This window comes from Tachysurus vachellii, chromosome 11 (assembly GCF_030014155.1).
Source record: "Tachysurus vachellii isolate PV-2020 chromosome 11, HZAU_Pvac_v1, whole genome shotgun sequence".
Lineage (NCBI taxonomy): Eukaryota > Metazoa > Chordata > Actinopteri > Siluriformes > Bagridae > Tachysurus > Tachysurus vachellii.
Genome location: NC_083470.1, coordinates 8,490,095 through 8,504,904, shown reverse-complemented (window position 1 = coordinate 8,504,904; position 14,810 = coordinate 8,490,095). Strand labels below are relative to the sequence as shown.

At 36.6% G+C, this 14,810-nt stretch overlaps 1 protein-coding gene across 1 annotated transcript; it reads right to left on the bottom strand.

Annotated features, from left to right (window-relative positions):
• Nucleotides 1-3,010: 3,010 nt before the first annotated feature.
• mc3r (melanocortin 3 receptor) lies at nucleotides 3,011-4,351 on the bottom strand. The gene has a single exon (XM_060881500.1). It carries the CDS (start codon nucleotides 4,127-4,129, stop codon nucleotides 3,011-3,013), a length of 1,119 nt encoding a protein of 372 aa, XP_060737483.1. The 5' UTR covers nucleotides 4,130-4,351.
• Between the last annotated feature and the right edge of the window lie 10,459 nt (nucleotides 4,352-14,810).

The window sequence follows — 14,810 nt, the reverse complement described above, 5'->3', positions numbered from 1 at the left end:
TAGTTCCAAACTGTGGCTTTATTCCACCCACCAAGGCTGTGCTCTGAGTGAGTCACCAAAATATTACATCTCAGCATGAAGCATCTCTTAAAAGTGAGGTTCAGTTCAGATGAAGGGGAAGGGGTAATATTAAGTGTGGGTATACAAGACAGTTATTTCTGTTCTTTCCATGCTGTTCATTCTTTCAACCATGTAGAGTGTTCTAAAATATACAAGAATAGTTCTCATTCTCGTGTCACCCAGTGCATCTCACATCACCCAGTGCATCACAATACATCTTGTTTTCTTCCCATAGTGCATCATGATACAATCTCTTCCTCAGGAAAGGGATGCACATGGGAATAAAAGAAAACAGGGTTATAAAAGAAAACAAAGCAGACCATTTTCTTCCATGCTCTAGTTTTCATCCCAATTGTAGGTGCTTTTGGCGGTAGACAGGAGTCAGCATGGGCACTACATTGTGTGTTTTCTATCATGGCCAGCATGAACTATTAGTAGTTTTATTTTCAGTAGTTCTTCTGTGGGATCAGATCAGACAAGCAAGCTCACAATGGCATTCAATAAGCCTGTTAACGGTTCTCCGATTGCCCATTCCTGGGCATATGGAATAAATAATTTCCTTCATCTTGAAGGCATGATGTGAAACTTTATAATCTGTGTAAATGAGAGAATTTATCACGAGAGCCAAATAAACCTATGTGTTAACAATTAAATGTAATATATGTAATAAATACATAGTTTATTTCAGTTTAAACTAAACGTTTAACAATTCTGAAATCAATTTCATGAATACTGACTAATAAAGATATTGTAGTAAAGACCTTTATAATATACAATCTGATTTATGCCATTTCTATAAGAGCAGTTCTGACACTTTTGCTGTCAAATTATTCAAATGTCAAATGATAAACTGGTTTATAGTACTGTCCTCATTTTAATGTGCTTTTGTCTCTATAGTAACAGCTTACTCATAGGGATTTGGAAGGCAGATGCTCCACATAGATGAATACACAGATGAAAAAAAACCAAGTTATTTTACAAAGACGTGTAATCATCCACGTTATTGCTTTCTGTAAGGAGCTGTTTACATGAAAGAGATTTTTAGTCATGTCTCCAGATTGAGTGCTTCATAATGATCTGAACAGAGAAATATTTATTAGATCTTATTATTTCAAGTACAGGCTGGTGAGAGAGTGACTGTATACAGCTGCTAAAAAGGAAGTGACAATAGAAAATAACTGAATTCATCAATATTCAATATTAAAATCAATAATAAACTATAGATAGATAAATGCATGAAACATCACTGAGTGTTTGCATTCAACAGCACACACTGTCACATTTTATTCCATAAGGTTAAAAACGGATATTTTCTCATCTGTCCAACTTATTTCAAAAGATTTAGAAGTCATTACAGAGGAAAACAGACTCAGTCTCTTCCTCGTATACTTCCTATGCTTCCAAAAACAAGTAGCAATGAAATGATGAATTGACCATCCACACCGTTCATTAAGCCAGAACGAGCTGAATAGGTCCCCCTGAGTCATATGTCACGAACAGACCACACAAAGCTGGTTTGGCCTATTAATTATTTGAAATCAATTCCAGTGACATAGATCAGCCACATAAGTTAACTTCAAAACAACATCCGTTGAGCCAGTTATGAACTTAAATTATTTTTAATGAAAGGTGATTGGAGGTAATATGGAGGGTTCAGGTCATTCAGTATGAAACAGGCTAACAGCATCAGCGCCATGCTCATGTTAATAGACGGACTCTATTTTTGTGCTTATAGAGAACAGACTGTCCTTTGGCTTTTAGGGAGACTGTGAGTTTTGAAACATCTGAACACAGAGTATCAGTCATACAAGTGTACAAGCTTTATTTCCATATTACACATTTAAAACATTACAACACAAATAAATACATCACATCAACAAATTATTCGTTAAAAATCAAATAAACAAAAATAAAACATACACAACTTGTTAAAATGTGTAAACTCCCCAAAAGCTTTGTATTTATGAAATCACATTTATAACGCTGATAAATTATTGTGTTTTTTATTTGTCAGTTGTCTCCAGAAGGTTAAAAACATATGCAAATTGAGTCATTAAAATTTTCTCTACTTTTTGTTAATCAATGTGAGTGCAAATGTCACATTCATAACATTGGACTTGCCCTTTAATAACACTAGAAGATATTTACAAGGTCAATGACATGTGAATTGACAATAATGGGGTGTGTGACCTTGTGGACAAATTAACTGGAAGTGCAGTCTGTACAGCTGAAAGACATCCTGAATGCAGTGCAACAGAAAAGCAGGCATGTTTGTGTGCCCAAACACACACACACACACACACACACACACACACACACACACACACACACACACAAACAGTCACACAGACACACACACAGAAAGTAGCTTTTGAAGCATAACACTGATTTTAAATATAGAACTATTTTACATAAACATTTTGCTTTAAATATTTTTATTATACATCAATGATGTTCAGAAAAATATATTTTGCATTAGTATTTAGTAGAAATTGAATATTAGTACTGAGACTCACAGTGACTTCTGAACTGGAAAATAACAGCTCAGAATTAACAGGCATCTATACTGTATTATGACTTTTCTAAAGTTGATAAGCACTGTAATATGTGTAGAAACAATTGTGTGAGTTGTGTGAATCACAGTTTTAAAGATTCCATAGCTTTCATAGACTTCTATGTCATATAATTATTTAAATCCTGAATTATTTAAATCCCAAACAACCACATATACATAACCACAATCTATATGTATATTCACTTCCAAAATATAACCATGCTAATGTCTTCTACAAACTCAGTACTTAAATTTTCACACACACACACACACACACACACACACACACACACAGACAGACACACACAATAATTCTCCTCTATTTTCTTCATCTTTTGAACATAACCCACCACTACTCTCCCACTCTCAGTTTTCCTTTCAGTCTACCTTTCATTCTCACTCTGTCTCACTCTCCTTCTCCCGTTCTCTCTCCCTTGGTCTCTCCGTGTTCATCTCTCGTTCTCGCTCGCAGGCTGGAGCTGGGCATCCTGCACCAAAGCAGCAGAGGATTTCTCTAAAGGTCTTTCTCATCTCCAGGCTTCGGAAAGCATAGATGATGGGGTCGATGACTGAGTTACACATGATGAGCACCAGGTAGGTGGTGAAGTGTGACATGTAACACAGGCAGAGTGGGTGGCGTGGGCATGCCACTAGGAGGATGAGGTGGAGGAAGAAGGGTGCCCAGCAGCACACAAACACCCCCAAGAGGATGGTGATAGTCACTGCTCCCTTTAAGCAGCTGCAATGCCGTGGTGCCGGGTCACCAGCAGCAGCCGCTGCAGCTGGTAATGCAGCAATGCGTTGGACATGGAGTCGGGCAAGCAAAAACATGTGAACGTAGAGTGTTGCCATCAGTGCCAGCATTGTAAAGAACATTGTAATTAGACAAATAATGACCATCTTGCTCTCAGAGTATACAATGAAGACAATGCCACAGATGATGCAGGTGAGCCATATGGTTCCAATGGCACTTAATGCACGGTGTGCAGTTACAATGCTGTGATAGCGTAATGCATAGAATATGGTGACATATCGGTCAACTGCGATAGCCAGGAGGTTACATATGGATGCTACCAGAGAGATACAAATCATGGAATCAAAAATATTATCCATCAAACGCACAAAATAGTCGCTGAGTTTGAGGAGATTGCTTCTGAGAACGGCGATCACAATCGTCTCCAAGGAATTGGAGACACTCACCAGCATGTCTGCCGCTGCCAGGCTGCAGAGAAAGAAATACATGGGCGAATGGAGATTCTTGTTTTTCACCACTGCAGAAATGACCAAGATGTTCTCCAGAAGGCTGATGATCCCAAGTGCAAGGAAAACTTCAGCCTGTATCTGAACCTGCTGGCACAGCGCCCCTGACGTACCTGACAGACCTGGCGGACCTGACGGGGGAGGAGCGACACTGCTGTTCGAGAGCCACAGCAACATGCTCCCATTCTCGTACTCTGCTGTGTGGTTGATCATAGAGCTGTCCCACAGGAGCATGTGATGGTAAGAGCCGTTCATGAGTCTCCACAGGAAAATGTAGAAAATGAAAGAGACTGGGGTGGTGAAAGAGAGGGTAAAATGATTACCGAGAGATGTGGAGTATAGCAGAGAAGAAGAGCTGGTCGGGAAAAAAATAAGATTAAGAAAGGTTGAAGTCAGATAATAAAAAAAAGAATAAAATCTATGAAGTAAATGTGAATAAATGAGATCAGATAACGGTGCATAGGTTAGTTAAAGGTCCTCGCGTGCTGTTGTCTCACAGTGGTGCTCAGAGCAAACTGACTCGCTGCCTGATTCTGCCACTTGCTCTGCCTCCACCTGATGTACTCTCTCTCTAGCTACGTGTGCATGATCGTGCCTGTGCATGTGTGTGCTTGACTTTTTCAAGCAAAAGCAAAGTGCCTGTCCTTGATTCTGTGTGTGTGTGTGTGTGTTTCAAAGAAAATGGAAAAGATGGAAAAGTAGTGATAGACAAAATATGCTGGCCACAAGGATCCATAATGCTGGTTTAACAAAACTCACTGACAGAACTCAGCACTGTATGATAGGAGATTATAAATCAGCCTTAAACACACACACACACACAAAACCGAAACCTTAACCAGCTAAGCTGCAACTGTACCATCAAAGAAAACCCAAACCTTTAGAAAAAAAATGGTCTCATTTAAATGCTTTGATTTTAGGCACATTCTCACCTATAAGCATAAGTACAAATATACACATACATAGACTCAATATCCACTTCAATAGCAACACCCGCTCTCCTGCTCTTATCAGATATAGTTATCTAATCAGCCAATCACGTGGCAGCAGCACATTAAACAAAATCATGCAGATACAGTTCAAGAGATTCAGGTAATGTTCGCATTTTAGAAACGGCTGATCTCCTGGGATTTTCACATGCAGCAGTCTCTAGAGTTTACACAGAATGATGTGAAAAACAAAAATCATTCAGTAACAGGTCTGTAGGAAGAAACGCTGTGTTGATAAGAGAGGTTAGGGGAAGATTTGTTCTCATAATAACTCATCTAATCACATTTCACAAACAGAAAAGCATCTTAGCATGCACAAAACATCAACCCTTAGCACTCTGTATTTCATTCCTCTCAGGCACTAACAGGAAACTGGGACTATTGTGGGCACACGGTTATGAAAACTAGACAGCTGAAGACTGGAAAACAGATCAGGTGATATGTTTTCTAATCTGCTGATTGGCAGAGTTTATGCCCATGCTATGTTAGCCTTCTTAGTTGAGAGGAGTGGAAAATGATGTGGAAGATTGATAAAATGAACTGACGTGAAATATTTTGTCTTTAAATCACAAGATATCTACTGGAAAAAATGTTATTTACCAAGAATGCTTTTGGTTAAATGATGAAATTTTTGGCACTGCACTGTTTTTATTTATTTATTTTCTTTTTAGCTGGGTTTTGTGGACTGAATGTCCTACTGCAAGAAAAGACTTAATTTTTAAAACACAATTTTTTTTGCTAATTTAATTGTAGCAGATTTCGCATACAAGGTGCTTTGCAAATAGAACTAGAACGTACCTTTCCTGAAGAAAATGTGAATGGTGCTTGAACGTGGCAAGATCCCCTCATCGTGCTGAGTGTTTTGATATGTCACATGTCCATGTTGTGCTAAATTTTGATCTTCACATGACGTCATGTGACATCATGTGACGTGACCAAAATACACGTGAGGCAGTTCCTCTCATTGTGCTGAGTGTTTTGATATGTCACATGTCCATGTTGTGCAAATTTTTTATTTTCACGTGAAATCACGTGACGTCACGTAACTTCATCAAATTACATGTGAAGAAGTTCCCCTCATTGTTCTGAGTGTTTTGATATGTCACATGTCCATGTTGTAAAAAGTTTTTTGATTTTGCATATATTGGGGCGGAGCTGCGGCACAACCGGAAGGCCAGTCGGTACACCAATTTAAAACTTTGTTCAGAGTCTCACCCTAAAGGAGCTGGCCGAGTTTGGTGTAGATAGTTCAAAAGCTTGTCGAGTTATAAACCTCCAAAGTTTATAATGGGAGTCTATGGGAAAAAAGGCCAATTTGAGACCCAGTACCGGAAGTACCGGTACTCGGATCGCTTATAAGAGTCAAAGCACACCTCTCCTCAACGAGCCGGTCAATTTGACCCCTCATTCATGGGTCTAGGACAAAAGCTGCGGGACAAGTTACGCGCCGAAGTTTTGTCCGGAAGAGTATGCAGGATAGTAAGAATGTTGCTTTGCAAGCACCATTAATTAACAAATGTAAAACCAAAAGAAAATTGAAAATGGGGGAAAATGAAAACAACAATCTAAAAAAAATTTAATGTTAGACAGAATACAAAGTATGTTAAAGTGAAGCTTAAAAAAAAATAACAGGAAGTCACATGACAATGTCAATGCTCACTCACATCTATTTCATTTTACTCCTCATTAGCACTCCAATTTCATTTCAGGTTTCTTTGTGTTTCACTGTCAAGCTTTTGTTGTTGTGTGTGAGAGCCACAACCTATAGTTTTTTTTTTTTTGCCTTGTGTGAATGTTTTTTATTTATTTATTTTTATTATTATTTTATATATACATATATATATATATATATATATATATATATATATATATATATATATATATATATATATATATATAGTTTTTGGTTATTTGTGATGCACTTTATAAATAAAATTGATTGCAATTGCATGCTGTTTGGTTTCCACAATTCGTCAAAGCTTTCAGTCCTGATTTTAAAAGTCTTACTGTTTTCATATTTCAGTTTGTAATATGATCATACATAATTAAATATATGTGTTGAATACTGGGGGGGCACGGTGGCTTAGTGGTTAGCACGTTCGCCTCACACCTCCAGGGTCGGGGTCCGATTTGCGCCTCCGCCTTGTGTGTGTGGAGTTTGCATGTTCTCCCCGTGCCTCGGGGGTTTCCTCCGGGTACTCCGGTTTCCTCCCCCGGTCCAAAGACATGCATGGTAGGTTGATTGGCATCTCTGGAAAATTGTCCGTAGTGTGTGATTGCGTGATTGAATGAGAGTGTGTGTGTGCCCTGCGATGGGTTGGCACTCCGTCCAGGGTGTATCCTGCCTTGATGCCCAATGACGCCTGAGATAGGCACAGGCTCCCCGTGACCCGAGGTAGTTCGGATAAGCGGTAGAAGATGAATGAATGAATGAATGTTGAATACTGCTTTATCCTAGTAAGGATTGCAATCTGAAGCACTGAAAACTAGGTGGAAACAACTGGAGTGCTTCTAGGGCAGGGAACCATGCATATATACACACACACACACACACACACATAATCCTCATACAGTGTCCTTTTGAACAAGCCATTCCAGATGTAGTCCCCACTTTCTGCTATAATGACCCACTCTTCTGGGAATGAGATTTTCTAGCATGGCTGTGGGAATTTGCTCATTCAGCCACAAGAGCATTAGTGAGGTCAGGCTCTGATGCTGGGTGAGGAGGATTGGTATGCAGTTGGCAAAAGGTCAGGGCTCAATGCAGGACACACAAGTTCTTCCACTCCAACATCCACAAATGGGGTTTGGGCCTTTTAATTTCACTGGAAGGAAATGGTAACATTACTGAATACAACAACATCCTAAACAAATGTGTGCTTCTGATATTGTGGCCATAGTTTTGGTGAAATCCACAAATTTGTTTAATTTCATGATGAAATACAAAAACAGACAATGTGACTTAGATAGCATGGAAAATTCAGACAGGATAATCTAAATAAAACGCAATCAATCAATCAATCAATCAATCAATCAATCAATCAATCAATCAAACAATCAAACAAACAAACAAACAAACAAACAAACAAACAGTTACAGTATTTAAGAAATATAAATATAAATAAAAACCCCAACAGTTTTGTGGGATTTTTCAAGATATTTTGACTGTAAAAGGCTCAGGAAAATGTATGTCTGCGCCCTTGAAAGACTGAATAGAATTATAGAAATGTAAGTGAATGAAGTGATGTAACATGTCTTATTTCACACAGTCATCTTTGTACAAGTATCACGTTTACAGAAATGCCTGTTTTTTTGTGACACTCAATCTGAAAAGTGTGCAGATTTGTGGGAAGTGCAGTGTTAACATGCATACCAAATGTTTATTGATTGCATGTATTTTCACACCTCTGAGGCTTATGGTCCCAGTGTCAGTACTCAAATCTTTAAACCAACACTTACACTCCAGTGCATAATTCTTCATCAATCATGCTAATTCCTGTTGACCAACTGCACAGAAATCACATCCAAAAAGAAATTCCCTCTATCAATGACCGGAAGAATCTCCAAACCTGTCAGGTTTGATGAAACACTGAATTGGCCTGTGCTCACCCGACCTAGCTATAGTTACTCACAGGGAATGCAGTTACATAATGTACTTCTGTTCATTCCTCAGAACACGAGAACCGTGACATTAAAAATGAACTGAATCTGACTTGAACTCTATTAAAGAGTAAGAAGAGGACAGGGGTAAAAGTTAATATAATATGTCAAGTCAATTTGCATCAAAGATAAAATAAAAAAAACAACTGCAAAATAAAGTCACTGTCCAACAACTGAAACAGTTTCACATGTGTGGCAAATTGTTCATTCATGCTATGTTGTAATTTTCCAATTTTTCCGATTGGAAAATTTGCCACAAATGTCAAACTATCACAGTGGTGCAGTGCATAGCATTGCTGCCTTGGAGTTTCAGTCTCCAGTTCAGCCATGAGCTTGGTTAACTGTGTAAAGATTTGCATGTTCTACTCATATGTGTGTCTTTGCAGTTCTCAAGTTTTTTGACAAACATGATATCTGCTAAATATGATATCACAACAGGGGTGAATTCTCCTGTTTTTCATCTCCTGAAATTTTATTAGACTGAAATCAAGCATATGATAAATTCCAAATATATATTTTTAATAGTCAGGTCTTTGCTGCTTTACAAGCAAAAAAAAAAAAAGGGGGATTTAGTTCTGTATTATATAAAGATCCTATCAACATTTAAAAATATCTTTCATTAAGCATTCAAAAAGCTTTACTACTCTAACCAGTCTGTAATCATTTTTCAGTAGGGTTCTCATGAAAGCTCTATAGAAATCCAGCTTTTACTCACCACTGATAGTTTGTCATTATATAAAGCTCTATAAAATGTCCTTATTAATAATAACCATGTAACCAATTCATTACTAGTGCACATCACCTAAGCCATCATTCTGCAATCACCAAGCAACTAATGCGACAAGATCCAAAGGATATAAAAATAATTATAAATGCAGGTAAAAATGGTTGTTTTTCACCACTGGAGCCTTTTCAGCCACAAGCACATCAGTATATGCACACACACTCACACACTGCTGTGCTGCTAATAAGAGGTCATTCTAGCTGGTTGTCAAGGAGAAGCTGAACCTCATAATATGCCTCTGCACCTTAGCCTAAAACAAACACACACAAACACACACACACACACACACACACACACACACACACACACACACACACACATTACACCACTGTTCTAATTGTTAGGAAACAGATAATTTTACAAGAGCTACTAAAACTCTGTATTTATAATACCCTCAAGGCTGCATTAAATAGAGCAAAGGTTAAAGTAGTGGGCTTATTTATTCAGTTCCTGACAGAGTTATTACTTACCATACCAGTTTGTACTGATGTTACTGACTAAAGTAAAAACTAGTATTAGACAAATAAATAAGCAAATAGGAAAACTCCCTCGTGTTTTTTTTTTACCGAAGGGAACCACCTTTTGTTGTAGAACAAAAAGGAACTGGAAATGAATTAAAATCTCAGTGAATAACAGAACCGACGACATTTTTAAAATGTTGAAATCATTATTTCAGTTTTAGAAATGTTCGTATATTGGCAACACATTTTGTTTTTGTATTTGCAACATACTTTTACAAATTGTGAATGTATTCAAGTTATTAATTTGTGTTTTCTTTCATTACTAAAATCCGTTTAAATGGCAATAATAAAGGCCAGTAATAAATCCAAGGCCATCCTTGGTTTGCCCCAGGCAGTTCACAGTTTTTCAATTCCACAGCTCCTATTTATCAGAATCAGTTGTGTTCAAAGACTGAATAGAACAGCAATGTGAATTTTTCTGGGCTCTAGGGGAGAGGCATGGAAGAAATCTGTCTTTTCAAATGATCAAAAGTTTAGTTTACTGTTTATTGCACCAGACACAGTGTATGGTGAGTGGTATTTGCAGAATGGCAGCCCTGTTCACTAGCACAATCTCAAGGCTATGCATAGATTTGGGTTAAATATTGGGTGAGGTTAGAGTTAAACATTAGACATTACTATAGGAGTTGTGTAAATGATATTAACCCTTTTTACTAGTACACTGGAGTTCCATTGCCCCGGTGGAATAAGAATCGACTAAACATACATTTTCTGTCGGTATAAACAAATTACTTAATTGGCACAAATCTGATATGAAATTAGTCAGGACCCTGTTGACTTTCAGTGTGAGATGTTACACAGCATTTTAGTGGTTAAAGATAACACATTTAAATTCTAAATATTTTAAATGCTTCTACAAAAGTAGAAATTGGTTAAACATAAGATATAAATATCTGTGTGTTTTCCCGGCTTTTTTGGATAAATTTTCTGTGAAATATTTGCTCCTGTAAAACAGAAATGCTTATGAAAAACTACAATTTCGAAGCACTGTCTTTTTACATATGAGCCATTAAACACCACTGTGGAGGACAAAGAAATTCAGTACTAAACATAGACACAACAAAAAAGGTGCAAATTCCAGTTTCTGGCCTCTGAACTCTATTAAGGTGTTAAATGTTGCTAACTTCTGCCACTCATAGTCAAAAGTGCAAAATAGGATGCAGAATGTTCTTACGCACAGGAAGGTACACACTTTATTCAAGAAACAAATGATCCTAGTGCTTGTAATGTAGGTTTCTTCAGCCAGAAAAAAACACAGTGGTTCACTCTTATTGTTCACAGATCTATTCCAAATCCCAGATCAGTCAAAACTATTTTTTGTTCCAGAGAATCTACTGTATATTAATGATATCAGGAAAGCTTAGTTAAAGTGCTCTTTAAAAATATATTACAGTTAGAAAGTCAGCATTCAGAAATTTCATTTGCAGAACTATTTGCGATAAGTAGATCTAGATCACCCAACTAACTTTTCTGTGTGGAAAATAAAAACCACACAGAAAAGTAAGAGATGTCAGAAAAAGTTGCAAAAGTTTATCAAAAGATGGTGCTGTTTGAGCATATTGAAATGGTACCACTTGTCTTAACTGCATTTCTATTCATCCTGGTTCACAAGCATTAATTCGTACCTACAGTACACACATAAAGTAGATGCAAACTTTTAACCACATGCTTGACATTTAACTGAAAAGAGCTCCTTGTTTCTTTCACTTTATTTATTCACCTCCACATAGCACATGCAGGATGACAGCTTGTGTAGGTATTCAACATTTACCCTGTGACTGTGGTATTTAAAGAAAATGTCACGGTCTTGACAGAGTGCTAGTCTCAGTATGGGAAGGGTTGTAAAAAACAAAAAAGCAGCACTCTCCATAATTCCTCCACCAAATCCTACAATCATAGGTTATATATATATATATTTGCAAGTCCAGTGTAGTCCCTTGCACACAATATGTTCTTAAATGCATTGTAATATAGTAATAATTAATGTGCTTCATGCCAACATTGTGCTCCTTCTGTGAGAACAAAACATTTTTTCATGTATATAATTAAATCTCATGTGCATGTGCACACACATGTATAGTGTAAGCCATGGTAATGTTAATAGGAACACATGTGCACCTACTTATTGCTGCTATCCAGTCATGTGGCAGAAGCACAAACATGCAGATGCAGGCTTGGATGAGCAAGCATCTATGGCTGACAGGAACAGTTCCCAATGTGGTCTTCTGTTATGGCCCATCCATCTCAAGATTTCATGTTTTGTGCATTCTGAGATGTTTTTTCTGCTAACAACAGTTGTAAAGAGTAGGTATATGAGTTCTTCCTGGAAGCTCGAACCTATCCGGCCGTGTTCCTATGACCTCTATATCAACAAGCTGTTTCCAGAGCTGAGCTGTTGCTCACTCAAAGATTTTTGTTTTTTTGCACCATTCTGTGTAATCTCTACAGACTGTTGTGTGTATAAATATTTGGAATATTTGGAAATACTCAAATCAGCCCATCTGCCACCGACGACCATGCCACGATCAAAGCCAAAGAAAACACAATTTTTTTCACTCTCTGATGTTTGTTATAAACATTAAGTGAAACTCTTGATCAATATCTGCATGATTTTATTGTCATTGGGCTGCTGACACATGATTGGCTGATTATGTAACTGCATAAATCTGCATAAATCGTAAGTCATAATCCATAAGTCATAAGTCTTTAACCTTGTGAACCAGTGTTAGTGTATTCTTTGATAGAGAGATAGCATTTTTGTACATCCCTCTGGATAAGGGCATCTGCCAAATGTTGTAAATGTAAATGAGCATGTGTTCCTATTAGATTGGGCGGTGAGTGTATAAACCTTCTTCTCACTATAATCCATATATTCTCCCATATATCTTCTTCTTCTTTCGGCTTTTCCCTTCAGGGGTCGCATGAAAACTGTTAATTATCTGTTTATCTCTAATATTACAATCTATCATTAATATCGTATGCAAAAAAAAAAAAACCCCACACATTTATTTTTAATATTATATGCTGACAACCTTCACCTGATATCTTAGTGTGTTTCTCACTTTCCTTTAGACTCAAAGCTGTACCACAAAATTCATTCCAGACATTGGACATTAAAGGACATTAGATACCGATTAATATATTAAATGGTAAAATGTGTTTAAATTTGTTTGAGTTCTTATTTCCAAATTCTCTTCATGTACACTACATCGATGTATTTGATACATTTTTCATATCGCAAGAAAAAAGGCAGAGCAGTAATCAGAACTGGCTGTACTTCATATGGTGATAATATGAGATTAAAAAGCTGAGCAGTAAAAAGACCAGAAAAAAATGCACTTAAGCATATCTCTGCATAAAAGGAAACACACTGAGATTTTTTTTTTTTAGATCTAAAAGGATAGTTGGTTTCTACCCTTTTTTCATTGGCTATGAATTTAAAAAGACTAAAGTTTATGGGAGGAAAGGAAGGGGTTTCAGTATTATTTAGGAAAGGACTGTGCTCAGCCGCCAGCACCTGCAAAAGCATTGCTGAGACTTGTTATTTCATGAGTACAGCTGTGTTCTGTTTTTCTGGTTTTTCCCTTTTCATTCTTTTTGATCTTTTCCACAGAGCACTAATTAATTGTCAATGTAAATAGGTGATCAGGTTTTGGTGCGACAACCTAAAGCACATTCACAGTAACTTTTTTTTTTGATAATTAAACCTTGATCTTTTACTGGGTGAGTAGAGATGTTTTTTTTTTTTTTATCAAATAAATATTATCTTATATCAAACCTACAAAACCTTTTTCTTACCTTTTTCTGTATCTGTGCATCTACAGTACAAACACTTGGCTATAGCTTGATGCTACTGTCTGTACTTATTTAATTCTCAGAATATCAGTATCTTTATCTGTAGCATGGCCTAATACAGAAAACACAGAAACACAGAAACACAGAAACACACACACACACACACACATACAGAAAAACAGAAAGAAAAACTTTCAGCATAGCATGGCTTATGAATAGTGAATTTAACAATTCCTAAAGCTTAGCTAGAGATGAATGCAAGCCTATAACCCTGATCAGGAAGGTACAAAGATGAATGAATGAATGAATGAATGAATGAATGAATGAATGAATGAATGAATGAATTAACTAATTAATGAATGAATGAATCATATTCATGTTGAAGCTTTTTTTAGCCTAAATATGTTGCAAGAAAGAAAAAAAAACTCTAACAGTGTACTTCCTATTTGTAACTGTATTTGTATCTGAGAACATTATCTATTTTATTCAGTATCTCTAATACAGACCAAGTATTTCTATTTGAAACTCTACTATATTAGTGAGCCACCGAGCCCTTATCTGTTTTATACATTTTTGTGTTTTTTTATATGATTTTTGATCTTTGTTATTTTATATGACCTTATTGCAGCTACAACTGGTACAAACATGAAGCATTGATAGAAATATTAATAAATTGATTGGATGGTAATATCTGTTAATATATTTGGTCTGTGTAAGAAAGTTTCTAAAGTCACAATAGAGCAGATTTGTCTGGTTATGAACATGCCAAAGTAGCTGATAGCATTTACATACAAAAAAAAATAATAGAGCAAGGTGGGTTTGTCAGATTATACTTCACATGGAGATAATGCAAGATGAAAGGAAAGGCTCCAACATTAAAAAAAAAAAAAAAAACCACGAAGAAATAATAAAACACTAAAGTGCATCTTTATTCTGAAAGAAGTAGTGAGTGGTAATGTTATTCAGGAAGAAAAACCTTCTTCTTTCTGATTATTTAAACAGAATATTGGATTTTCATAGAATTTTTGCTGCTGTTAAAAGCCAAGTCTTGTTTCTTTCTCCCTATAAGCAAAAGTATCCTTATAATACTAATGTTAGCTTGTATATGTAAGTAAAGGGAAATCTTTGGGGTTTTTTTTTCCTTCATTAAATGTTTATGGTGAGTGGAACTGTTACAGTTTTGTAGG

Bases quoted from the DNA above. Each gene is read 5' to 3' on its own strand.
- mc3r (XM_060881500.1), bottom strand. From the start codon at position 4,129: ATGAACGGCTCTTACCATCACATGCTCCTGTGGGACAGCTCTATGATC.